The sequence below is a fragment of the Hemicordylus capensis genome, chromosome 5, assembly GCF_027244095.1.
Source record: "Hemicordylus capensis ecotype Gifberg chromosome 5, rHemCap1.1.pri, whole genome shotgun sequence".
Lineage (NCBI taxonomy): Eukaryota > Metazoa > Chordata > Lepidosauria > Squamata > Cordylidae > Hemicordylus > Hemicordylus capensis.
In genome coordinates, this window is record NC_069661.1 from 97,913,351 (window position 1) to 97,941,049 (window position 27,699).

Below are 27,699 nucleotides of genomic sequence, written 5' to 3' on the forward strand. Positions count from 1 at the left end.
AAAGGATGGTGTTTAAGGCTTTCAAGAGGTATACAGGAGTTGTAATTAGCCCAGGCACAAAGCAAATCTTACAACTTTGCTTTGGAGTACTTAAGCACAGTATTATATTCATGACTGGGGAAGAGACATCCTAACCAGTTACATTCCAATACCTCCCAAAAGGAACACATACAAACAACCCTTACCAATGCTTTATAATGAGCAGGAGATTTTAACTGCTGAGATACTTTTTTAAAACTATGACCCTGTTATACAATAAAATGCATTTGCAGTGTCTCCACTTGAGACTGACATGTACTCATTAAAAAGTAGTACATTATAGATATTTAACCAGATGGTATGCAGTGGGTATGTACAATTATAGACTGTTCCCAGTTGTCTTGCCATATTTGCAAACAAATGGGGATGAGTTTACACTACACAATCAATACTACTTCAGGTTAAGACCACCAAGTTTTTATCTTCAGTACTACATTTGTATATATGGCAAGGAAAGTTGTAGTGGTAGGTCTTATCTTGCTTTGCCCAAGAATGTAATGTTAAATTCTGCAAGTTAATAGTGTGAACAATCTTTGGTATTACAAGGATTCTATCGATAGTTTCTGGGGCCTGATTTCCCCAGTGACCAGTTTCCCACTCAAGTATCAGTTTACATAATAGATCATTAAAAAAACAGTTACATTAACCATTTTTATTTTACATCAGAATAATGCATACACATACATTTTGCCAGATTCATTTTTGTAGAAAAGGCAGGAACATCTGCAAACAAACTAATTGAACCACCACCCTTGAAAAGGAAAAGCATATCAAACACTACACTATTTAAATTCCAATGATTTAAGAATTACCTGTGAAATGAACAGATGTCACTGAAATTTGCCATTTACCCAGAAAATATTGCACTAAGTAAAAAGGAAAAGGTTTTAGGCTCCAACAGAACACTTTTCTCCATTAGAAAAAAAGTCAGGTGTCAATTGTCAAGATTCACAATTGCATCATTCTGAGCAGATACATGGAACTCTTAAATGGTACAAGTTAATGTTCTAAATCATAAACTGGGCCATAAACAAAAGGCATATTCCCTGCTGCTGGGTAAGGACACCTCGTGGGTTATCCTCTGCTATGCTGCTCCAGAGGGCAGGACTATGCAAATCAGAAGTCAAGTACTTTGGGGAGTATAGCCCACCCAGTTCTTCTAGTTCTGTGTCTGTTCCAGAGTCAGCTCCCTTCCCCCCTCTAAAAAGTGCACCTTCAGAACACACCTGGCACAAACTGGACATTCAAAGATGCTTAAAAGTTTATATTAGACATACTGAGCCTTTTTTAGTGTGATGCCCTATTCACTTACATCCATGGGTAGGAAGGTCTGTTTCCACCATTGCCCAGTGGATCAAAGCATGCATTTCTCTGGCTTACGACACCCCTAAAGCTTCCAACCCCTCTGCATATTTTGGCTTATTCTACCAGAACATACACAACTATGGCAGCCTTCTCTTCTAATGCCCCCTTGCTGAAATTTGTAAAGCAGCAACGTGGTCATCTCCATCAGCCTTTGCCAGACACTATAAGATGGACATACATTGCTCAGCAGAGGCCACTTTTGGTAGGAGAGTTTTGCAGCAGGTACTCCCTTTGCAGTGCTACCACCTGGGAATATCAACCGAGGCATGTCCCATAAGATGTCCTCATCCAGCAACAGGGAAAGGAGTGTTGGTTAGGAGTTTGGGCTGCCTGGGTCTATTGCCGGGACTACTTTAGCAGAAAAAAGGAATGACATGGCACTCTTACAATATTTTTTCTAGTTTGCCTCCATTTGTCTCAACTTGGCTATTCAGAACTGGGTGGGCTATTCTCCCCAGACTACTTAAAGACTTCTAACTAATTTGCATAGTCCTGCCCTCTGGAGCAGTGTAGGGGAGGATAACCCACAAGAAGTCTCCAGCAGCAGGAAAAAGCCTTCACAGTAAGTAACCGACACTCCTTCCTTTCCATTTCTTAACTGTGCATGCAAGTCAACAAAATAAATGAGAACATGAACATCAATCCAGAACACAAGTAAACAACTGTATTTTTGTTTTTCACATCCAAACCAAAGGACCAATCATCACTTTATTCTCTACTTTGATATAGCACATAAAATAAATAAGCCTCTTGTTGAAGACCCCCACATTTAAAAAATACTGCATGGGCATTTCTCTTTAGGGCAGCATTCCAATATATGTGAATGTTGGGGTAAGTCAGCAACCCTGTATGCACAAAGAAATGCTTTGTGCATGTCTCTTTGGGACCCAGTCCAAGACATGATTACCTCTACACAATCCCAAACCTACATGTAGAGGGTTTGATTACCACTCTATACAATCTTGAGGCTGATGTCAATATGTTTTACTAGCAAAACATGTATTAACATTAAGTACAGACCCTTGATGTCATACAGACATGTATTTACATCAAGTTTGCTGAAGTAGGGACCCAATCCTTAAAATGTTGCTTCTATTTTAAAAGCATCTAACAGACCTTTAATATGCATGCCCTTTATGCTTTGATGAGGTGCTCTTATTTTGTACTCTAGTATCCACACCCAAGAACAAAATATAAAGTGAGAATCAGTCCCAAGAACTGGATAGTCACAATTTTGATCTGGTGTATAGTAGTTTTTATTTCCAAACTAGATTACATTAAATTTCTTTGGCTACTGCCTTCACATGATAGGAAGCTTGTTTTGCAAATGAGCAAAATGGTTTGCAAGAAAATGGGGGGGGGGAGAGCTTCACAAGTATGTCTTCTATGGCTATACCAATTGTGTGTGTGTGTGTGTGTGTGTGTGTGTGTGTGTGTGTGTGTGTGTATATATATATATATATATATATATATATATATATATATAATAGTTGTTTAAAGCAAGCAGCTTATCATAAACATCTGATGTTGTACCTGTCTTGTGGAAGTGTCGCATACCTTTAGATCAGGTTGAATGTTATGTACAAACAGCTAAGAATAGGGTCAATTAATTTTTGTATTTGGTTTAATGTAATAAGCTAAACAGATGAAAGCATTTTATTTAGAACACAATAGCCCCTTATACCCAAGAGCCACTTAAGGACAGAGTAGGGGATATATGATGTGAGAGACGGCTGCTGCAAGGATGAAAAGTTCAGCGGGGACACTCTACCCCCAATAGAGAAGAATACTGTACATGGGCCTCCAAATCCTAGTCTATTACATCGAGGGCAACTTTGTTTCCAACTACCCAGTTCTAAGGAGAATGATGCCTATGCATGTTTTGCCAATACATCCATTAATTTAAAAATAAAATCAGGGGATCTGTATTCGTTTGATGCTTATCCAGAATGGTGAGATTTTAGAATTTTTACTCATGTTTAGATTTCTACCCAAAATACCTTACTAATATTTTATTGCTAATTCCACAATTACCACACTGGCTCATTGGTTTAACATACACCAGGATCAAAATAAAAGTTTAAAAGCACTTTCCCATTAGCAAACTTTTGTCAAAATCAATATTGGTTTTAATTTTTTTTTAAAAGGTTGAGGCAAAGGTAACAAGACATGTCTAATCCCATCCATCCAGCTTCCTCAAGCAAACAATGGCTTGAATTTTCCTGTGCAAAGAGATAAACAAAGTGGTCCCAGATGAATGGCAATGCTGGTGATCAGTGTACCCATTGCCTGCAACAGGCATTCTGCCAGGGAAATCCAATCCCTAGTAAGAATGAAACCAGTTTAGTTTCCTGTGTTGTAACATTTTAGGGTAAAATTTAACAAAAAATATCCAAACCCTAAAATCCACCCAGAAAAACTATGCTGTTAATTTTACAAGAGGCTTCATTTTGCTTTTATCATTAAGACCAAAACAAAAACCACCCTTAGGGAACAACAAAACTGAAATAAAGCAATATTCCAATTTACAAGTCTAAAACCCTTTTTAATCAGATTTTTAATTTGATCACCTGCACCTATTTGCAAGCTACAGCAGTCTGAATATTAGGAAGTCAGCACTATCACCAAATGGAAATCATTGTGGCATGTACAACTCTATTCAAGCTATTACTATTTTACTAGGCTTCAATTTAAAAAAGAAAAAAAGACAGACAGCCAATACTTGCTTACTAAACAAAAAGTTGGACATCTGCATTAGAAGAAATCATACTTGCACGATCTCCTCTCAGAAATTGGCATCTTAAACAATGTTGGTAACTGGCAATAGTTCTGCATGGTTACCGCCCCAACAATCAGTTACATTTTATCTGAAATGCTACGTCTGAGACCAAGTGAAAATTAAAAATTAAGTTACATGGTTATTGAATGCAACTAGAAATATGCCACAAAATTATTTTTACAATACATTTCTGCTGAAATAATTCCTAGGTGAAGCACTTTTTTATACACATATACAAAGTTTAGACATCAATATACACATAAATCACAGTGAGGATGCTGGTAAGTTCACCATCTGTAGTGTAGATACAAAATGCAAAGCAGCCTTCGGAGAGAACAATGCTACACAGCAAGCAGAGCTGGCCTGTTAAACAGCAAAACACCAAAAGGTCCCTGAAAATGGGATACAGTGCAGGAAAAGCAGCATGCGCTTTTTATACAAATAGCAGTTTATGGCTAATGGTTGACATAACTGTTGTAACAAAGACTCTTGAGCGGCTGTGCATAGTTAAAATTCCTATGTCATTTGTTTTTCTTTATACCACTCCACAAATTCATCCAGCAACACTGGCCCTGAAAGAAAGAAAGAGACAGATAAAAACAATCTCCCTGCCCCTTATTTTTAAAATGTACATCTTTTAAAGACTAACTTGAGGGAACAGCATAGGGGCACAGATATGGTACTAAGTGATTTTTGTTTTTCATGCAAATACGTACATGCTCCATCTTCATCATAATTGCTGAGGTCAAGATTAATGGTTCTGCTGAACTCCAGAACATTGCACCATTGGTCCTTGTTGATAACCTTGTACTTAGATTGCTGCTTAAAATGAGAGTGATAGTTACTGAAAACAGAACTCTCAAAAGCTAAAATTATATTCCGTGGATTTGTGGATACTCCAAGTAACCAAAATCTTCTGAAAAATGGTTTGCACGCAAGGCATTATTGAAACATTTTTTTAAAAACAACATGTAGTCATAATATACTGAAATAACTCCCATGTCTAGTTGGAATGGTATAATCACTTACAACTATAACATACAGCTTTATTACTTGACAAAAGGCGTCAGGAATGGTCTCCTGAAAAAATAATAGAGTCAAGGATACATGATTTATGAGGATATACTGCCATGGAAATTTTAAAGAAAGCTCTGCACTTTCAGAAGACTACACACACATACTTAATTTATTATTGCACCAGCAATAGCAAGCAACAGAAGGAATTAGTTGGTCTGTATTACTTTTTTTTTTTTTAAGCCATGCTACTGGAATTTTATGAGGCAGATCAACAGGATACAAGTAGTACACTGAGTGTCTCACTGGGAAAATGCATATTGATAAGACAGTCATTTACATTGTTGAACATCAGCAAGGGTAATAAGCCATCATCCTCAAACCATCTGATAACAACTTAAGTCATATTCCAACAAACTCATGATTGATTAGAACTTCTGGTCGTATCAGAAGTTTTAAGTGACATTATCAACATGGAAGCCATGCAACTGATATCAGGCTCATGGAATTAAAGCAAATACTGTATTGCAGCTAGTAGTAACATTTTCAATATGGCCTTCCATAATAAACCTCACTACTCATTCCCAATATTCACTTTTGATATTGTATTTTTAAATTTTAAAAAAGAGTTTTCACTTGTACCTCTAGGAACTGGTGAAATACTGGAAAGAGGGGCCATGTTTTCCCTAAAAGAAGTCCTAACATACACTTGGCAGTATTTATATCTAGACTTCGCTGGTCCTTTTCCTGTCAGAGAGAGAGAGAGAGAATAAAACAAAGTTTAACAGCAATGGTTCTCACTTGAACTAGTAACAGATCAGTTCACAAGTTAACTAATATAAACTACAATCAATTCTCTTCATGGTTTCTTGCTTTTCAGTTGTATTGTTCACCTACAGTAAAAACAGATTAAAAATTAACCCCAATAGCTTTAATTGTCAGTGTAAGCTGTATGTATTCCATCCCCAATCTGAATGCCAGCTTCTTAGCCTGGGCAGCTAGTTAAATTATGCATTCACATTTTCACTAGTATTAATTTGTGACACACTCCCCTATATAGAGTTGCTTGGCAGCACATTCCTTTTCTTTTCCTGCAAAGCTTGAATTTCTTCAGCTAATCAGAGCAATTGCTCATCCAGTGTTCCACATTCCTCAGTCTGAAGAAGAGGGTCATGCTCCCTTAGAAGGCACCCCTTCCTTAGGTGATGTGCCCATATCCCCACACAGAGGATAACTCCTCCACAGGTTGGGGGCCTCCTAGTAGTGGATGATTCAATTGTTAGGGGCATAGAGAGATTTATTATTATTATTTTTACATTTATATCCTGCTCTTCCTCCAAGGAGCCCAGAGCGGTGTACTACAGACTTGAGTTTCTCTTTCACAACAACCCTGTGAAGTAGGTTAGGCTGAGAGAGAAGTGACTGGCCCAGAGTCACCCAGCAAGTATCATGGCTGAATGGGGATTTGAACTCGGGTCTCCTCGGTCCTAGTCCAGCACTCTAACCACTAAACCACACTGAGTTTGTGACCTGTGTGTAGATCACATGGTGACTTTCCTGCCTGGTGTGAAGGCTGCGGATGTCACGCAGCATCTAGATAGGCAGTGCTGGAGAGGAATCAGCTGTCATGGTGCATGTCAGCACCAGCGATGTTGGGAAATGCAGTCAGGAGGTCCTGGAAGCCAAATTTAGGCTGCTAGATGGCAGATTGAAGTCCAGGACCCCCAGGGTAGCATTCACTGAAGTGCTACCTGTTCCACCTACAGGGCCAGCAAGACAGGCGGAGCTGAGAGGTCTAAATATGTGCCAGGAGATGATGGTGCCAGGAGGGATTTAGATTTGTTAGGTACTGGGATACATTTGGGGGCAAGAAAAGCCTGTACAAAAGGGACAGTTTCCACTTGAACCAAGATGGAACTAGACTGCTGGTGTTTAAAATCAAGAAGATTACAGAGCAGCTTTAAAAATGATGCCAGGGGGATTGCCAACAGGAACTGGGTGATATCTGGTTTGGCAAGCAAAATCCCCTAAGGTGCAAGGGTACAAACGTTTCAAATAAACCAGAAGGGGACAGAGTAGAACCAGGAGTAGAGCAGACAAACATGACAGCTGGTCAAAAAGGTCAAACGACAGCAAGGAAGATAGCACATGCCAATACCAAGTAAGAGACTGGGCATACAGGTGTTTATATACCAATGCCAGAAGCCTCCGAGCTAAGATGGGTGAGCTGGAGTGCTTGGTTGCTAATGAAAACATGGATATAGTGGGCATAACTGAAACCTGGTAGAATGGTAAGAATCAGTGGGACACTAATTTGTGGATACAAACTCTACATAAAGTGCAGGGAGGAACAGTGAGAGACATAGCTGTAATAATGGGTGATTTCAATTACCCTCACAGAGACTAGGCAAATTCACGTTTGGGTATTGACAGAGAAGCCAAATTTCTAGACATGGTAAATGACTGTGCCTTAGAACAGTTGGTCGTGGAACCAATCAGTGAGAAGGCGACCTTGGACTTAATCCTGAGTGGTACCCAGGACCTGGTGAGATGTCAAAGTTGTAGAACCACTGGGGAACAGTGACCATAGTGTGACTCAATTCAACTTATATGCGAATGGAGCACTGCCAAGGAAGATGTATTGGACTTCAGAAGAGGAAACTTCTCAAAAATGAGGAGACTGGTAAAAAGGAAGCTGAAAGGTAAAGTCAGGAGTGTCAAATCACTCCAGAAAGCATGGAACATTTAAAACCACAACAATACAAGTTCAGTTGGAATATATAACAAGAAGGAAGAAAGGTACCACCAAGTTGCTAACAAGTAGAGTCAGGGAAGCTATAAAAGGGAAGAAGACTTCCTTTAGAAAATGGAAGGAACATAAACTATGGCAAAAGAAATGCAAGGAAACAATAAGAGATGCAAAAGGATAGATAGATAGATAGATAGATAGATAGATAGATGAGAGAGAGAGAGAGAGAGAGAGAGAGAGAGAGAGAGAGATCTTTATTTCAGTCATTGACCAGCAATAGGGATGCAAAAAGACAGCTTGACAAGTATACAGCTAGAAGTGTCAAGTGGAATAACAAACTTACTTAAATAGATCAGAAGCAGAAAACCTGCCAGGGAGGTGATTAGGCCCTTAGATGATGAGGGCATGAAAGGGCAAAAAGCTGAATGAGTTCTTTGCATCTCTCTTCAAGGCAGAGGATACTGACCATATACCTGCTCTGGAACTGAGCTTCTCAAGCTTTGAGGCTGAAGAACTGGGCTAATTTGAGGAGACAAGAGGATGTTCTAAACTTCTTGAAAAAACTAAAAACTAACAGATCGCCAGAGCCAGATGGCATCCACCCAATGTGAAATTGTTGATGTCCTAGCAAAAATATGTAACTGGTCACTACAATCGGATAACTGGAAAGTAGCCAATGAAACTCACGATATCCAAAAGGGGATCCGGGAGGATCCAAGAAACTAACTAGCCAACTTCTGTGCTGGGTAAATTGAAGGAAGCATACTTAAGGACAAAATTGTTCGATGTATAGAAGAGGAGGCCTGAAGGAGAACGAGGATGGCTTCTGCAAGGGCAAGTCTTGCCTCACTAATATTTTAGAGTTCTTTGACAGGCATGTGGATAAAGGTGATCTGGGTTGACATAGTACACTTGGACTTCTAAAAAGCTTTTGACAAGGCTCCCCACCATAGGCTCTTGAGTAAACATAGCAGTCATGGGATAAGGAGAAAGGTTAATGTGTGGACTGGTAACTGGTTGAAGGACAGAAAACAGAGAGTAGGAATAAACAGACAGTTTTGGAGGGAAGTAAGAAGTGGGCTCCCTCAAGGATGTGTACAGGGACAAGTACTCTAACTACTTCATACATGATCTAGAAGTTGGGGTAAGCAGCGAGGTGGCCAAATTTGCATGGAACACTAAACTATTTAGGGTAGTGAAATCCAAAACAGATTGGGAGAAGTTCTAAAAGGATCTCTCCAAACTGGGTGAGTAGGCAACAAAATGGTAAATGTGGTTCAGTGTAAGCAAGTGTAAGGTGGTGCACACTGGGGCAAAAAAAACCTTGGAGTCTGAGCTGTTGGTGACTGACCAGGAGAAAGATTTTGAGGCTGTGGTGGACAGCTCATTGGAAGTGTCTACTCAGTGCATGGCAGCTGTGAAAAAGGCAAATTCCATGCTAGGGATCATTAGGAAGGGGACTGAAATAAAACTGCCTTATAATGCCTTTATACAAACTATGGTGCGGCCACATGTGGAGTACTGTGTACAGCTCTGGTCACTGTGTCTTAAGGACACTATAGAACTGGAAAAGGTGCAGAAGAGAGCAACCAAAAATTGGGACCTGGAACACCTTCCTTATAGGCAAAGCTACAGCATCTGGGGCTTTTTAGTTTGGAAAAAAGGCAACTACGGGGGGGACATGATAGAGGTGTATAAGATTTGCATGGAGTAGAGAGAGTGGACAGAATAAATTCTTCTTCCTCTCTCACAACACTAGAACCAGGGGTCATACAATGGAACTAGTGGCCAGGAAATTTAGGACGGACAAAAAGGAAGTACTTTTTCACACAGCACATTTTTGATCTATGGAATTCTCTGCCATGGAATATGATGATGGACACAAGATTGGGTGGCTTTAGAAGGGGCTTAGACAAATTAATGGAGGACAGGTCTATCAATGGCTATTGGTCTGGTGGCTATAGGCCACTTCCACCCTCAGAGCCAAGATGCCTCAATACTTTCACCTCTTGCCTGTGGGCTTCTCAGAAGCATCTGGTGGTCCACTGTGTGAAAAAGGATCCTGGACTAGATGGGCCTGAGCCAGCAAGGCTGTTTTCATGTGTGCAAACATCGAAGCAGAAGCCCCAATACCCTTCTAACTGCTCCTCCACTTAGGCAGATGTCCCTCTGCTCCTATGAAGAGCATTGTTCTATTCCAGGATTCTTCAAAAGGTGAAAGAGGTTTGAATGTCTTTTCTTTTCTTCCCTGGCATCGCTCTGCATGGGAAACCTAAGAGTCTATTTGGTTCCCGTTCTCCAAATATGCACTCAATGCTCTTGGTAGGCATCAGAAGACAGCTGCAGAGGTGGCTACTGGAACTATCTTGGGGGAGCCCAACATGGGCAGAATGGCTGATCACTACCTCACAAACTTAAAACTGCAATTTGCAGGACTAAGACATCTAAAAATGAACAAAATGTGCACATGACTCAAGTAGAGGGCCCTTAAAGATTAACGAGAGAGTAATTCTGTTGAGTTGCAAAACTTTCATTCAAGTGACAGATTAGCAAATACACAGAATACTAAAATTCTAGACACAAATTGAACATTTTGCACACTGAAGGAAGCTTTACTGACTTACAGGGAACTACTAATTCCAGTGTATAAACTCCTCCCCATGAAAGCAGTTGTTTGGGAAGTCATGAAAATAGAGTGATCAGAACTTGAACTTCAGGCTACTCACACGTGCAAAGTCAAATGCGTATCTGTATATAAGTTTAAAATTTGTAGGCTCATTTAATAAAGATCTCAAGTAATCCAAAGAATTTCTTAGCTTCTCCGTTGTATCACATCTGTAAAATAAAATTTTAAAAAACAATCCAATCTGGACTTCCGAGTTTTAGCTAAACTGACTGCTAAGCACAATACCTTTTCTCATCTTTAACCCATAACCTACCTACCTATCTATATTAAAACTGATAAACTGCCTTTCAATAAACAGTTCAAATAGATGCAGCTTAAGTACAGCAGACGTTAAACCTTCTTTCCAGCTATTTAATTTGTACTATTAACTCTCAATTATAGATTGATCAGCCTGGTCTGCTAACACATTTTCCCCTCACAAACTTGACAGGAAAAGAAGCTACCAATATTTGAAAGCATATGTATATGTTCAGACCCACAAACTCACAAGGCCAATTGAAAGTTGCTGAATCAAAAGCTATAGAATGTTTGGCTTCTGTGGAGAACCAAGTGAAAGTTTGCAAGTCGTGTGACTATCTGCTTCACATCTGACAATCAGGATTGGGGTATAGCAAGGTTAGAGTGAGACCAGGGTCAAGAAGTGACGATGGGTCCCTGCCTCAACTCCAGCCCTTCCCAGTATCTTTGCTCCATAAGAACCATTAGGACATGGTGAACATTACTGGCACACTCACTCACTCCCAGGCAATGTCGCACACTCAGCACAGTGCCTCCTAGGGATGTGCACGAACGGCTCGGGGCAGCTGGCGGCAGGGAGCAGTTCCCTTAAAAAGCAGGTAAGCAGCCCTTACTAGCTCGTCCTCACCCTGCCGCTCTTCTGATGGCAGCGCCTGCTCTTTAAACAGCCCCGCAAAGCTGCATGCACGCCACCATGTGCATGCCAACGCTGTGTGGAGGCTGCAGGGAGCAGCCCCGCAGCTCTGCGTGACCGTTTGGAGAGTGGGTGCCACCAATGGAAGAGCAGCAGGGCAGGGGTGAGTAGGTAAGGAACTTTTTAAAGGAACTGCTCCCCACCCTGCTGGCTCAAACGCCAGCACGTGAGCGGTTTTGGCGCTTCCCTGAGGTGGTGCCGAACCGGCTCATGCACATCCCTAAAACCTCCCCACTTCAGGGCCCAGAGGAATTTGTCCCACCTTGTTCAACTACGACTGTGCCCCTGGTAAGAATAATACTTACTGCAGGGAGGTCATTCCTTTTAACCATTCTTGCAATGTAAAATAACCCATGTTCTGAGCGTCCAGCTTCCAAGCTAAAACAAGCATAACTACCTAGTTAAAAAAAAAAAAAGACACCCACATATTAAAATACAGAGAGGTGAGGGAAAATCTAGAGTTCGTGAATGCTTTTCAATCTTCACATAGGTTCTCTCTTTATCACCAAGTCTAGTGATTTCTGGGAGACCACATGCAGTTCACATTTCTATATGAACTTCCTATACCAAGTTGAATGTTCTTTGAAGCTCCTGTGGACTCTTAAGACACTCTTTCCTAACAAAACAAAACTCTCCCAACAAAAATGAAAATTATATAATCATCTAGCTTCTTTTAAGATGGCAAATGAGCAAAACTGGAAAGGAAGAATGGCATCTAAAATTTAACACCAAAACACACACACTTGGGAGTGTAATACAGGCCAGAGCTAAATTTTCTACATGGATCACATTTTGAACTGAACAAAGTATTAACAAGCAAAGAACCGAGGAAAGACTAAGCAAGCATCACTGACTCTGCCCAGTGACCCATCCTCCTCAGAGCAGGGTTCTTTAATTCCTCTCCCTCAGTGTGAACAGCAACTGAGGTCTTCTTCAAGAGGCATTGAGAGGTCGCCCCTTTATGCAGTTCAGCTGCTCACTTCCAATTCTGGGCGCAAGCAGCAAAGACTTATGAAGGTAAGAACTTTGTCAAAACATCTCAAGACAAAGATTTCATCACTGAAAGGAGAAGAGACCCTTTTCCTACGCCTCTGAATGACCAGCTGAGGTGTATAATCAGAGTGAGGATTGCTACCAAGGTTGTTCATGCTGACAAGGAAGGGATTAAAACACTTAATCGATGCCCCCAGAAGGAAGGCTGAGAATTTAATTAGGAGAGGCCCTTGGAATTGGGGACTATATTGAGACCAACTGAGAAGCCCTGGAGATAAGGATTATGTCCCCGACTTCCAGTTGACTATCCTTAAGTTCACCATTTGTTAAACCTTTATTACTGATGCCATCGGGCTCAAGTTCTCGGAGACATACACTTCATAAAAAGGCAACTACTTTTATGTTTGATAAAGCATCCTCAATTACAGTACTTTAATATGAACTGGTCAGAAGAAGGAGTGCTGAGAGGTTGGTTGGTCGCTCCCTTCCAGCAACACAAATCCCGCCCCCCCTTGATGGAATAAAATGTATAATAATTGTGCAAGCTGCTCAGAGCCTTTGGAGCAGACACACACATCCACTGAGTTAATGAATGCATGAATAAATAAATAAATAAAAGTGAACATTACAAGACTGTACTCCCCCACTTTTCATTATCTGAAAGTCAACAAATGCCTTGCCAACAGTATATAGTCTGAACGTACATTTTCTGGTTCAACTCCAATGTCCTCACAGAATTTCTCCATTCCTTCAGGACCCACAATATCATCTGTTCCTACAACCAAATGAGAGTGTGTCACTTTCACTTGAAAAGTTAGAGTTATGTTTTTACAATAGTTCAGGATATGGGACTGTTCAAACAATAAGATGGTTAGCAGAACCAGGCTCAAACACTTTCTCCTCCATTTATACTCCTCTACCTTAAAAATACATATCCATGTACACACTTCATAATATACATTCAAGGAAGGGTTTCCAAAGATGCCTTCAAAAAGAAGGGTGGGGATTGCATTTGAAAGGCTGTCTCCTACAAAAGTGTTTCAGTTCACTGCACTACCAACCAAGATAAGTTGCTACCCAAAAACTAAATAAGCAGCTACTTAGAAATGACTTAGAACTTCAGACTTTTGCATCATATTTGCTAAAGGATTATTTTCACTAGTGAAACCGACAAGTGAATTTTTATCTGCAATGTAAAACCAAGATTGAGTCTGTGTCAATGCTGAAAACAGTGGACAACACCCAGAAAGTCATGACTAAGCACCACTGAAACCAATGGAACAAGTTAGTCATAACTAACGTAAGTCAAATTAAGTTCAGTGGGACTTCATCATGACCAACTCAGTCTGTTCATTATTCATTAAAATTTTTATTCTTTCAGGAGTTTACAGCTTCCTCTTTTTATTGAAAACCTCAATTATCTGCATACAAAACATGTTATATACAAACTAGAATATTTGATTGTTCTTTAAATATTATTTACTGGGTAACCAGGAATAAGAAATGTACACATATCTGCCTACCTGCATATTCATAAAACCATTCTAAGCACCTCTTGCTTGAGAACATGTCATCTTCTGTCTTTATTCTAGCAGAATCATACTTTCTATACATACTAATGATGAAGAGGAAAAGGTCAAAATTTTAAAGTTATCAGTTAAAATATAAATAAATGTTGTTTGATAAACGTATTACCAAGCTTTTCACATTGCCTCTTCCCCTAGTTAACCCATTCATTTTCAGACCTTCAAGACCATTACTGAAAACTAGCACAGACCAGATGACAATCTCAAAATTAAATAAGACCATTTTATTTAACTCGTGAATTTCTGCATCAGAACCTAAAGCCAAAGCACTCTTGAGGTTGTAAAGGCCATTATAGCTTTCACCTTGCAAGATTACCCAGGTCATTGCCATCTGTGAGGGAAGAAAGAGGCGGGCAGCAATGCCAAAACACTCCACTGCTTGGGATATTTCAGTTCTCTTCCATGAATGTATAGCTTTCACATCTCTAGGCCTATTGGCCACAGTTCTATTAAAAAAACATATCTAGCCAGACTGCTGCCAATTACTCAGTAAAATTAAAATCACCGTGTGGAGTTATTGGGATGACTGAGAAGCATTTACTATTTTATTTAATTCAATGAATTAATATTAAGTTAACTTGTGCTCAGGTTGTAACCTTGGCCCTCACCATATTTTCTGGTTATTTTCTGTACAGTAAATGATAGCTGGGATCAGTGCATGAGTGAAAACTTACACAGCCCTTTACTGCATTCCCCTACAATATAACTCAATCCAGAGAGGTCTGAGAAGATAAAGCAAAAGTGGGGGCAGAGAAGGCACAAGGAGTACACAAAACAGCTTACTCACTCCCTTGGCTCCCAGTCAATATACAGTGTACAAAGGGTTTGAGGTATCAAAAAGCTGTAGCAATGCAACTAATTTATCTCAGCAATACAAAACCTATTTTAGACTTAAAACATTAATATTTCACATATCTCTGAATGAAAGAAATGATCCAGAATGGCAACAGAGGCTGTGTTCTCATGACCACAGGGAACAAGGTTAAAGAGTTAACCATGATTACTGAGCCCCTCTGGAGCTCACTCCCATTGAGTACGACACTAGAACCTGGAATTTCTGGGCAATACCAGTCAAGCCACATTTATCCAGGATTGATTCACTATAGCCACAGTGACCTATAATCATAGATTCTATGTAAAAGATTGCTAGTCGATGGAGCACTGAAGTTCCAATCCAAATCAGAGATATAAGTCTCCTTAAATCAACCTTTTGCAGAGTGTTGCTCACTCATTGGAAGCTTCCTCTGGATGTGGAAGGAGCTTCTGATGAGGAAGCAGATATCTACAAAAGGTTAGAACAGAACCCAATGGGCTTAAACATACCCAACTCTCAGCTGGACTTTGACTCAAGACTGTAGTTCTACACAAAACTTACCTGGGACAACATTTTCCAGCTCAAATTGCATCAGAACAGGATACACATAGATTACTTTACTTGAAACTAGCTTAACCCGCGCAGGGCATCTGCACTCTAGTACTTGATTGCTCCCCGCACCCCCTGCCAGGGGCACACCTCGCTGATTTGAGCACCCAGACCTCCAGCTGCAAGTCCCACCACGCGAGGCCCCTTCGAAACCTACTTTTGGGGGGCCTCACCAAACCTCCGTGTCCCCCCTTTTATTACAGCCGCTGTGCAACCAAGGGGTGGCTGCCGGGGGTGAGCGAAGCAGTCCTTCTCTGCTCTCCCTGCTCCGGCAGTGGCGGCCAGAGCTACTCTGGGCCTGTCCACTCAGGCCAGCGTCTTTTACCAACTGCAAGGTGCGCCTGCACAGTTGAGAGATCATCGCAAGCCCATGATGTCACGGGCTTGCAACGATCTCTCAACTGCGCAGGTGCACCTCACAGTTGGTAGAAGGTGCTGCCCCGAGCGGATGGGCCCAGTGTTGCTCCAGGTGCCAGAGGAGGAACAGGGGAGAATGGAGAAGGACTGCTCTGCTCACACCCCAGCAGCCACCCACCGTCTGCGCAGCGACTGTAATTTAAAAGGGGAAAAAACATGAAGGTTTGGCAGGATGGGTGCAGGGTGGCTGCCAGAGGCCTCCCGGCCATTTGGAGCCCTCCACCCTGGACCTTGGAGAACACAGACCGGGGCCCCAAGGTGTTGGGGTTAGAGTGCCTATGCCCCCTGCCACAGCCCCGTCACCTCAGAGATCTCTCCACCTTCACCTGAGCTATACTCCTGCTCCTCCTCCTCCATCCCATTGCTTCCATACTCCTCACCCCTCTTGGTCACTCCTCCATCCCTTTACTCCATCCCCCTCACCCCTCTTGGTTGCGACTGCAGCATTGCTGGCACCTATTGGCCAAGCTGCAGCCCTCTATTCCCAGAACCCTCCTCACCCAAGCCCCGCTCCTCCCCACAGGAGCAGGAGCAACAGCGGTTGACCAGGCCCTTCCTCACTGCCATGGCCACTCGCTCCCCTCAGACCGCTGACAGGCCCGGGCACCATGATAACTGGGCAGTGGGGATTCCATATGCAGATGTGGGGAGAAGCCTGTGATGGTTAAGGTCAGTTGGAATGCAACTGTTACTGGTCAGAAGATGTTCTTGATTGTAGAGGAGAGGAATCTATACAGATAAAAGGATAGTGGGCAGGGGTCTGCGAAGGGAGGGATTGTGAGAAGAAAGAGCCCCTTCAGGAGATGGAGGCTGCCGCTGTGTGAATTAGATTAGGAAACAAGATGAACAAGATTTGTTAACTCAGGAAGGAGAAGAGAGAGAGAGAGAAGGGAGAGAAAGAAAGACAGAAGGGAAGAGCGAGTGGAGGAGAGAGAAAGAGAGAAAAAGAAGGGAGGGGGAAAGAGAGAGAAGGAAGAGTGAGGGATGGGCCCAAGCCTGTCAGTGGCATGAGGGCAATGAGTGACCATGGCTGCGGTGGCAGCAGCAAGGAAGGAATTGAATCCCCAATGCCCAATCATCATGGTGCTTCTGCTCTCACAGGTTCCTCCTCCCGATCTGCATATGGGATCTCCACTGCCCAATCACCACAGTGCTTCTGCTTGCAAACTCTCACAAGAGCTGCCACACCTTAGAGAAATGTATATGTAAGTATGTGTGTGTACATGTACATATACATACATACATACATACATACATACAGAGAGAGAGAGAGAGAGAGAGAGAGAGAGAGAGAATGCCCAATTCACTATCCTGTCATTCTGCTGTTTAACTTACAGTGCTCATAGACTTGCTTTTTAGATGCTATAAATGTTTAAAGAATTTAAATGTATTGCTTATACCCACATTGGTACTCAATTGTATTTGTATTTAGCAATTCATAGTCTGTGAGTAGTGGCTGATGTTCTACACAGAACAACACAGGTGTAAAACCATCGGTGTCGCTGCAAGAATCTAAAATAATGCCTGCAGTGTTGCTCAAGAGTGCTCTTGCAGCAATACTGGAAAATGCTCAATTATACTCTCACAATGATCTCTCTATTGGAATCAAAAGCACTCTTGGGCAACACCGCAAGCATTGTTTTAGATGCCCACAGCAACATGGATGGTTGAGAATCGCCTGTTTTAGTCTGTGTAGAATGTCAGCCACTATAAACAAGTTCTCTCTTTTAAGCAGTAAATCATTTGAATTGTTCAAGCTTCAAACAACTTATTTTAATTAATTTGTAAACTGAACTACATGAAATAATTCCACAAGGAATTTCAGACAAAAATAATATATACTAGTAAAATAGGAACATATATAAGTAAGATCCATTCTGAAAATGCTTCATCGTATGAAAACTCTTATGGGAGAAGGCAATGTCTTTATTCTGGATTACTACATAATCCTTCCTCCAAGAATGAAATATTAACAATTCCTAGGCCTCTAAGGGCATATGGAAATAAAACCTGCAACCTCCACCTAGGAAGCCAGGATAGAATTGAAATTTGAGTCCACATCTCTCAACCTGCTGTCCATCTAAAAGATATGATTCGAAAGAAAGATGGAGGCAGAACAAACAAAGGAGAATCACATACCCATCATGTCTACTCTTTTTAGCCAATAGGTCATCTCCAGCTGCAGGTCGCCTCTTTTTTCTTGGAGGCATCACTTTGCTAAAGCAGTCTGATGAACTGCAAGACCTGAGGCTTCCTGTGGAATGATTCAGGGAAACAATAGGAGGATTAAATCAAATGCAAAACCTTTAAGAGTTTGCTTAATAACCACCAATAGAGCAAGCTATAGAAGACTTCTAAATATAGTATGATAACCAATAAGAGTGTCTAGTCAAAGGCTCAGGGAAGTAGAAATCAATGTCAACTAGGTCATTATCAAAAACTGTAAATTCTTAATTGTCTATGGGTCATTCTTGATGACGGAACACACGTAATCTCCCTTCCCCACCAAACGGCACAGGAAACCACGGCTGGAGATACTTCTCAAAGCACCCTCTCCCCTCACTCTGCCCCATGTTCTTGAAAATGGGAGTGTTTGCTGCCATTACTGCTACCCAAAACGGTGAGGTGAACAATACCTATTTTGCATAGGCTTTGTTGTGGCTTACTTTTCCTAGAACAACCAGGAGAAAGCAAGAATGCTCAGAGAAGAGTCTTCACCAGAACTTCAGAAAGGGCAATACGTGGTCTTCTTCACACACAACTGTAAGCAAGGCATTTAAGAACCATCCATATGTTACCATACCTTTTCAAAATGCTTGGGGGAGCACATCAATTATGTGATATTACTCTCCAAGAAAATCTGGACATACTTCTACACAGTTGCATGAGCAGCTGTATAACTGAGGCATGAACACCTTTTAGTGATTTATTATTACAAAGCACAACAGTTCTAATCCTTATAAAGTCAACATTATTTGTTGGAGCTTGGGTTGCAGCCTACCTTCAGATGAAGAGTTCAATCTTTGCTTGTTTAACCAAAAGTAAAATCAGCAAAGTAACTATTGAGGCATTATTAGACCATCAGGCTTGCTCTGTACTGACTATGAATTTTAAGGTTTGAGCTAATTCTTTTCACCAAGAGCCTCTTGCAAAGTCCAATCCCATGCATTTGTTCTCATAAATGCAGTTCTTACTCACCTTCTCTCTCTTGTCAATTTTGTGTTTCACGTCATGAAGATACAAACACCTGCCACAATCAGTTGCCCCCAGTTTTGCACCACCCACCCTTGTTCCTCTCATATCATTATCTCCAACCCAAGTGAGAACATATAGAGAATGCAAGGTAGATCAAAACAAATAGAAGGCCACTGCCCCATGTGTCCTCAGCTTCAATGTTGTTCACCCCTTCCCTCCACAGCCTGCATAGGAAGGGGACTGGGGCTAAAATACCAAGGAAAAATATTGGTATACAGAGCTTCAGCTGTAAATAATGAGAAACTGCAGAACATAATGAGGCTATTCTCACGAGCAGCAGGAACAGGGCTAGGAACAGCCCAAACCAGTTCCTGCTGCTCGTGTGCAGCAATGGGAGCCGCACAGCTCCTGGCAGTGGCAAGCCCGCTTATGAAGAAGAGTGCCCCAAAACCAGGTTAAAAGATCATGTGTTGACGCAGCGCAACTCCACAGTGACTCATGAGCAGGCTCCCAACCGAGTGGCTACAAGAAGCCTCCTGGCGTCGGAAGGCTCCCCACAAAACACTGCAGACTTGCGTGGTGCCTTATGGAACTTCTGGGGGCCAGGAGGCCCCCGAACCCGACCGCCCCAACCAGCTCCGTGACGGAGCCAGTAATCATCTGGGTGGCTCATCCAAGGTCAAACCCGCTCTCCTTGCAGACCCCATTTTGGCTCGACACACGGATTGTGTGTAGAGCCTTCTTGACTAGCACAGAACTTAAGGTAAGAACTCAAACTTAAAATCTCCATGTTTTTTTATGCATGAGTAAATTTGCAAAAGCCTTACCTCTTCAGCTGAAAGAGGTTTGATTCTAGAATTTAATATATATTAAGCAAGCCTAGTGAAGGACCACAGCTCAGTGACAAAGCACATGCTTTGCACGCAGAAAGTGCCTTGTCCTGCCATCTCCAGTTAAAGGATCCAAGACAGCAAAGTTGGGGGATATCTCTGCCCAAGAGAGCCACTGTCAGTCACTACTGGGCTAGATAAACCCATTGCTTAACTCAGTATAGGCAACTTCATATGCTGAGAATATTCATATATATATATGCCACTGTCTATATGGCTATTAGAAACTGCAGCATTAAAGCAAATATGCACATAATAGTGCTATTCTGAGATTTCATGCTTGAAGTTATTCAAGTGTCCAGAGAGAGACAGATGCAGGTCTTTTTCTCTTTCCATAAAGATAGTGTGTCTCTAGAACAAATAGTAGGAATATAACTGAAATATGCAAATATTCATAGCAGAATTTGTTGTGAATATACGTATGCATGCAACACTCACACTGAATCGAGTATATAATTCCAAGGACAGAAGATCAAAGATGTCATATTTCATTGCATGTTAAAATTTGTTTCCAAGAAATGGATAAACTCTTGAACTTGGAACCTTATCACAGGCCAATAACTTGGCCTAATTAAAAGACAACACATTATGGGCTCTAGTCATTTGCTCCAATGTCACTAGATTTAAAAGGACAATCACAATTATGGCGCTGCTGAGTAATAAAATACAAATCGTCAGTTTCTCTCTTCACACTGATACTAACAAACTAATTGACCTTGTCCCAATGTTATGGCAACTCCCAGGAAGGATAACCCCCTTTTCTTGCTGGTATTGATTTCCAATGGCTAGAAGTGAACAATTTTAATAGGAATGTTCAGTGTGGAAAAACACCTCACTACAGTATATGTGTATATTTAAGAACAATACCTGTTTGGCGATCGTCTTGACTAGCGTCTTCTGTCAAATTCTGTAAAACATTTAAATCAATGCAGTTAATTGGGATTTAGCCATTGCTACTACATTTTCAAGTGTCATTACCCATCCCTATATCACCTTATGAGGTTATACAAGGTTTCCCATGATAAGCCAGCTGGAAAGCTGTGTACTTCCCCTCCCCCACCAAACTGAAAGTCAAGAAAATCAAGATTACATATTAGAAAAACAGACAATTGCCCATTTTCAGAGCAATTGTGCAGTTTCTTCCATCTTATTCATTAAAAGTTTTCTATCCCACCTTTCAGCATAAGCTTTCAAGATAGCTTAGTGCCAAAAGACTTCAGGGGAAAGACATTTATGATAGAACTTGCTCTCTCAGTGAGAAAGAACATGTCCTTAAAAAGCTACCTAAGATTTTATACATTAAGAAGGTCCCACTGCATGTAACAGTTCATAAATGTTTTGCAAAATCATTCATGAATTCTTATTTTACTATTTTACTTTAACTGCTGAACCTTCCAAAATACAGGGACACAGCAAAAGTGTGTGTTTCAGACAAAACTCCCAGCATAAAAAATCCCAAACAAATAAGCCATAGCTTCATTTATTTCCTCCCAAACAAGCTATCTATAATCAATTCACAATCTACCAGTAATCAATAAGTCAATATAATGAAGTATTTACTCTCTGGATGAAGGTAGCCAAGGACTTGATATGAAGCTATGTCTGGAAGCTTGCTGAAGAATGGGTTTGAAAAAGGATATCCACTTTGAGGAAGAAACCACAAACATACAAACTTGCCAATACTGGCCCAGTTAGGGCAACTTGAGTTTGGGCTTGTGTAGTCTCCTACAGAGATAAGGGATGGAAGGTTTTGCAAAACCAAGTGTTCTCATACTTTAGTTTCCCATGGAAAGTCTTCCAAGTCTAAATTTTGTACTGGGCTATTGAACAAATTTTGAGATACCAGGAAGAGAAATTAATATGCTGGAAGTGTGTTTGACTGTACAAATAGATCAAACATACATGCCAAATCAGATAATCTACTTACAGCATCAGGAAAATTTGTATAGTAACTTGTTTTAAAGGGGGGGATGGAAACTTTATACAAATAATGAAGTTGCATGAGATTTTTTTCAGGAAAATTTTCCAATTCAAAATTTTCTGGGAAACTCTACATTAGACTCCCTCCCCGTTTCATACCAAGAGGAGGGAAGGCAGGTAGTTTCATTTCTCTATTGCATTTTTAGGCCACCTTCCATCTTTTAACTCCAAGACAGTGTGCAAAGATTTAAATCAACCTTCGAACAATCAAAAAACAAGTTACAGCTAACACAGAACAGAAGCAAACACAATTAGATCTCAAAAACCACTGCTAACTTGGCAAAGAGGCACCTTTTAACATGTTGGTTTTCTCTTATTTAGCGGGGGAGTGTAACTGGCCCTATCCACCACCAGCACAGTACCTCCAGTGACTGTTGCTGGTGTCTATCTTATGTTTCTTTGTGAGCCCTTTGGGGACAGGGATCCATCTTATTTATTTATTATTTCTCTATGTAAACCACCCTAAGCCATTTTTGGAAGGGCAAAATAGAAATCAAATTAAATTAAATAAATATATCCTCACACAAACCAGAGGTGGTTCACAAATCACACTTCTCCCCCATTTTGGCTGGAGCAGCTGTCACCAGCTCCCTTTAAAGTTCTAGTCCCAATTTAGAACAAACTGGGATTTGTCATAACATTTTAACAATCCAGCATATCCCAGCTTCCTCTGACCAAAAGTTTAAGAACAAACAGGATATGCAAGTGGGATTCAATCCATGTGACAGCTGAACTAGTCCACTCTGTCAGCACTTGGCTTCAGACACGAGTAAGATGACCAGAAGGAATGAGTTCTGGGAATGGCTGCAGTAGCCATTCAAACCAGAACACACCAAAACAGAGGGCAATTAAAGCAGAATCTAAGGCAGGGAACTGGCTGCCACACAGTACAACTTGAGAGGGTTGCAAAGCAGCAGAGATCATCAACAACTCACCTTACTGGACAAATATCCAATGGGCAAAATACACAATACTAACGGAGTACCCAACTCAAATATTAATTGGGGTCCAGCACCTGTGAAATGACACGCACCAAGGGCAAGGCTTTCAACAAATCCTAGCAGCTGTGAGGAAACTGGATTTGATTGTCTGGGCTAGGATGAAAACTAAATTGCCTGCTGCACTGTGAGCAAGTGAGATGAGCAACTGAGGGAAATGAGCAAGTATGCAGTGCAAAAGCAGTTTGTTTGCTCCAAACATCCTGAAAGCCTCCTGCACAGATATTCTAGGGAGATATAGCCTCTCTTTTGCACAGTTGTTCCTCTTTCAAAGTACACCTCATCCAATCCATTTGAAGAGGAGAAGCTAGTATGTACCCCAAGTCACCACCGTCATTATGTGGAGGTGTCAGACTTTAGTAGGGATCTGCTCTGTTGTTGGGTGCCAAGACAAGGATGTGGTCCAGACACGTACAATCAAGGACAGAGTGTTAACAGGGTGACTAGATGCATAGCCAGAACCAGGCTAGAAGTCCAAACTCCGCACACAGGTAAGGCAGAGTGAGACTGATGCTGCTGTCTGTAGTGATGAGCTGCTCAGACTGATGGGCCAGCTCGGAGGGGCCAAGGTGAGCTGGAATTGGCTTGTGGACAATTACTGCAGCCTAGATGGCAACCTTGCACTGCAATACCTTAGTCTTAGTGGCATAAGAGGTAAGGTGTAGGGGTTTAACAGGTGGATACCCCATTCAAGAGACAGCTTACCAGACTGCCAGCTTACCAAAATGGAAACAAGATCCCTGATGTTTCCAGCAAGTTGGCAAAGGGCTCAATGTTCCCCATCTGCAAGGATATGCTAAGAACATAGCTTCTGTTCACTAGAAATGAAGGTGCAGAAACACCTCCAAGTGCTGTGTATAAATGAATAAGCTAGATGGTGTGAATATTTGAAAAAAGTCTTTTCAATGAAATTTCACCGATTACTTGTCATCCATCTACTGCAAAGCAGTAGGCAGCTCTGGATACAAGTAAGATATCAAATAAGGTATCAAATTAAAGCCTGACACACATACTTGCAGAAAACAACCATTTTGACCATCTGCCTGAGAAAAACTTGGGGGGAAATAAAAGCAGAGTTAAAAGCAGTCTCTGGTCTTAAGCCCTCTCAGGCTATTTGCTGTAAACATTCTGCCTTCATTTCAGTGAAAAGAGCCCTTCTAGGTATTAGCTGGACTATCACAGAAAGCTTCCCAACAGCTATTTATGGCAAGGGGTACAGCAGAATAGATAACACTATTGCAGTGCTGGGCATAGGATAGACTTGGCGGATGTTGCGCAAATAGGACTGTAATATGTGTTGAAAGTTGTGCAAGTTTCAATAGCATGAATGGGAAAGTGAAGATGAACAGAAGACTGAAGGGGGAACTGATGACACAAACTATTACAAACATACATCCTCTAATTTTCCAAGGACCATTTCTCATTTCATAGTAACAGAAGAGAGTCAAACATAAATTTAAATACTAAATTACTAGCAGATAAAGAATTTATGAGTGATTACCAGCCTATTAAGAGTGTGGTAGATCTTGTGAATATTTGCCAGTGTTGATAGATGAGAATTCAGCTGAAAATCTAGAGAGGAAAAACCAAAAACATTTTGCTCACTTTTGGTTACATTACCCTATTACAATGCTCAATCAACACCTTTCAAGGTCACTTTTATGCACAGACTAGGCTTCTAAAATTAATGAAAAATGTAATGTTAAGCCAAAAGTCTTAAATTATGAATTGTCTTTCATCTATCATAAGATACAGTATTTATGTTTGGCTTTTTTAACCTCCTCCATTTATTTGACATTCTTGAATTGCATTTGAATCTCAAGTATTCACCTATTGTAACACTAATACTTTTATGCAACATAAAGAACATGCCAAACAATACAGGCACATTTCTCTCCAACTATGTGCTTCAGCTAGCAGATTACAAACTAAGTCTGAAGTGAAATTCTGTCATCTCTCACCTTACAGATGGGAAAATAAAAATTACCTACCTCACAAGGTTGCTGCCAAGAAAAATTAAATGGGAATTTGTAAAGCACGCTGTATATTGAGAGTACAATACAGAGCATGTATTTTTTAAGTGCAGTCTTGCTACAAGTTTATAATCCAACTCACTGATCCACAGACAAGATCTTTGAGACCTATGGTACTCCTTTGAATCTCAACAAGACACTCTCTCTCTCTCTATATATATATCTATATCTCGACCATCATGTTTTGGTGGCTTTGAGACCTATGGTACTCAAAGATCTGAATCTCAACAAGACAGACACACTCTCACTCTCTCACTCTCTCTCTCTCTCTCTCTCTATATATATACACACACACACACACACACACACACACACCCCATCGTGTTTTGGTGGCTTTAAGACAATCATATATGCAGTTTACATGCTGCAGAAGAGGGAGAGTTGGCATATTTTGTGTATGTTCAGGAGTTAACCAGTCAAATAGTTTTTTAAAAAAAGATATCAGTCACATAACCAATGTCATGATCAAAAAAGGCAAACGGATCTTCCATTGAATGCTAAAAGAGAAAACTGTATGCCACATCACAGCAAGGATTACTATCCTATCTGAAACTCGTTCAAACCATGGTTAAGAGACTGGCAGTGTTACATCTACATTGGGCCACATAAAGTCAGACCTTGCCAGCAGCTATGAAGCAAGGGCAGCTGGGACAGCATAACAGAGAGACACAGAGCTAACCAGTGCAAGAAAAGTGAAACACAATTATGATGCAAAATCAACTTCAATACCACTGTAATAGTTCATGACATATATTTGCACCAACATAATTGGCTCCATGGTGACAAATGTCTCCTACAGGCAAGTCATCTAAGGTGCCACCATGAAAGTCACGCTGCTATATTACACCTGGCAATATTTCTTTCTGGCACAGCACTGAAGCATCAACACAAAATTCAGAACTGCCCAACAGCAAACACATTGTCTCCAGAATTAAATTAGATGCCCATAGATAGATGTTTTTATTATTTCAATCATTGGTCATCATATTAGAGCAGGAATACAGAAAAAGTAAACATTCTTAAAATGAATGTTCACAAAACAGAGAAAATAAATTCTGCGTAAAAACACTCACTAACCACGGCACAAAAATTCTACTCTTGGCGGCAACCCAGGCAAAACTTGTCACTACTAACAGTATTACCTTATTGTGAGAAACCTACCCCACAAACCCCCACAAAAAAACAATCTTCTGTAGTTTAGACCAGCAGATTTCCCCCTCCAAAAGAGAATTTAGCCATTTAAAAACAAGTCACCAATAAAACAGAATGAAACCCATAATGGGGAATATCCTATACAAAACCGTCACAAAGACAGAGGAAAGAGTCTAATCCAAAATTAGATTAGTTGCTCATAGAACTGGACCCCTAAAGATTATTTTCTTCTGGTAAGATAAGTAATGGCACAGTGGGGAAATGACTTGCCTAAGGAGCAAGAGGTTGTTAGTTTGAATCCCCACTGGCATGTTTCCCAGACTTTGAGAAACACCTATATCAGGTAGCAGCGATATAGGAAATTGCTGAAATCATCATCTCATACTGTGCGGGGGGAGGAAATGGTAAACCCCTCCTGTATTCTACCACGAAAACTACATGGCTCTGTGGTCGCCAGGAGCCAACACCGAATCGACAGCACAATCTTTCCTTTTTAAGATACATTTTTTACACTAGACTTTAAAGGTCACCTACCTCCCATAAAAGCCATTACATGATCTTGTCGGAATATTTCACTTGATTCTTTGCAACTCCCAAAATGTAGTTCACAATGTGAAGTGTTTCATCTTCAATATAACATTATTTTTAGCTTTGCAAAAAAGTACCTGAAATCAAAAGCTTCACTCTGTGCCTGTGTGAAAAAACTAATTCTAATATAGACCCTGTACATACATATACAGACTAGCAAAGAGTGAGTTAGAATGGTCAATCTAATTATTGCTGATGTCACAGAAGAGCGTCATGAGGCTCTGAGCAGAGCCTTTTAAAGTGGCGATTCTTTTGTATTTAGCAAGAAGAGAGAAAGTAGCTATTCCAAATCTCAGCACAGCTTCCCTCCAGTGTTTGTTGCTGGTGTCTATCTTAAACATTTGTTTCTGTTAGCTTGTGAGCCCTTTGGGGACAGGGAACCATCTAATTTGTTATTTATTTTTCTATGGAAACCACTTTGGTTGAAAATCAGCATATAAGTATTCGTAGTAGTAGTACTGACATGAATGAGTCTACAGAAGGAGGTAGTGAGGCTATTCTCACAATCGGCTAAAACTGGGCTAGGGGAGCCTAGCCTAATTTTAGCGGACCGTGAGAAGCACCAGGCGAGCCCGGTTACCACAAAGCGGTTAACCTGATTGCAAAGCCCTCCCCTTAGCCCAGGTTAGCGGAGCAAGCGCTCTGCTAACCAGGGTTTCTGGATCATGTGTTGCCGCGCTGCAGCAACTCACAAGAAGACCCCTGACAGGGAGGCTAAAAAGCAGCCTCCTGGGTCAGGGGTCCCTCCAGCATGCTCTGCGCACTTGCACAGAACATGCTGGAACTTCCGGGGGCCATGCAGCCCCCGAACTCCCAAGCTCCCGCCGGCTCTGTGACGATCCAGCTGCCCAGGGCTTCCCCTCTAGTCATCTGCGGGGAGA

The 27,699-nt window shown here is 41.2% G+C and overlaps 1 protein-coding gene across 5 annotated transcripts in view; it reads right to left on the reverse strand.

The window, feature by feature from the left end:
* Positions 1 to 676: 676 nt before the first annotated feature.
* DCUN1D4 (defective in cullin neddylation 1 domain containing 4) overlaps positions 677 to 27,699 on the reverse strand; it is a 40,382-nt gene continuing 13,359 nt past the window's right edge. For 4 of the 5 annotated variants that reach the window (XM_053256626.1, XM_053256625.1, XM_053256623.1 and 1 more), the window contains 10 exons: positions 24,547 to 24,617; positions 20,935 to 20,974; positions 18,122 to 18,236; positions 14,080 to 14,171; positions 13,261 to 13,331; positions 11,869 to 11,960; positions 10,673 to 10,781; positions 5,840 to 5,944; positions 4,900 to 5,005; positions 677 to 4,755 (listed from right to left, as the gene is read on the reverse strand). In XM_053256626.1, coding sequence (XP_053112601.1) covers positions 4,700 to 4,755; positions 4,900 to 5,005; positions 5,840 to 5,944; positions 10,673 to 10,781; positions 11,869 to 11,960; positions 13,261 to 13,331; positions 14,080 to 14,171; positions 18,122 to 18,236; positions 20,935 to 20,974; positions 24,547 to 24,617 — 857 coding nt within the window. In that variant the 3' untranslated portion in view covers positions 677 to 4,699. The remainder of the gene's footprint in view (positions 4,756 to 4,899; positions 5,006 to 5,839; positions 5,945 to 10,672; positions 10,782 to 11,868; positions 11,961 to 13,260; positions 13,332 to 14,079; positions 14,172 to 18,121; positions 18,237 to 20,934; positions 20,975 to 24,546; positions 24,618 to 27,699) is intronic. The other variant, XM_053256622.1, reaches the window with a different exon arrangement.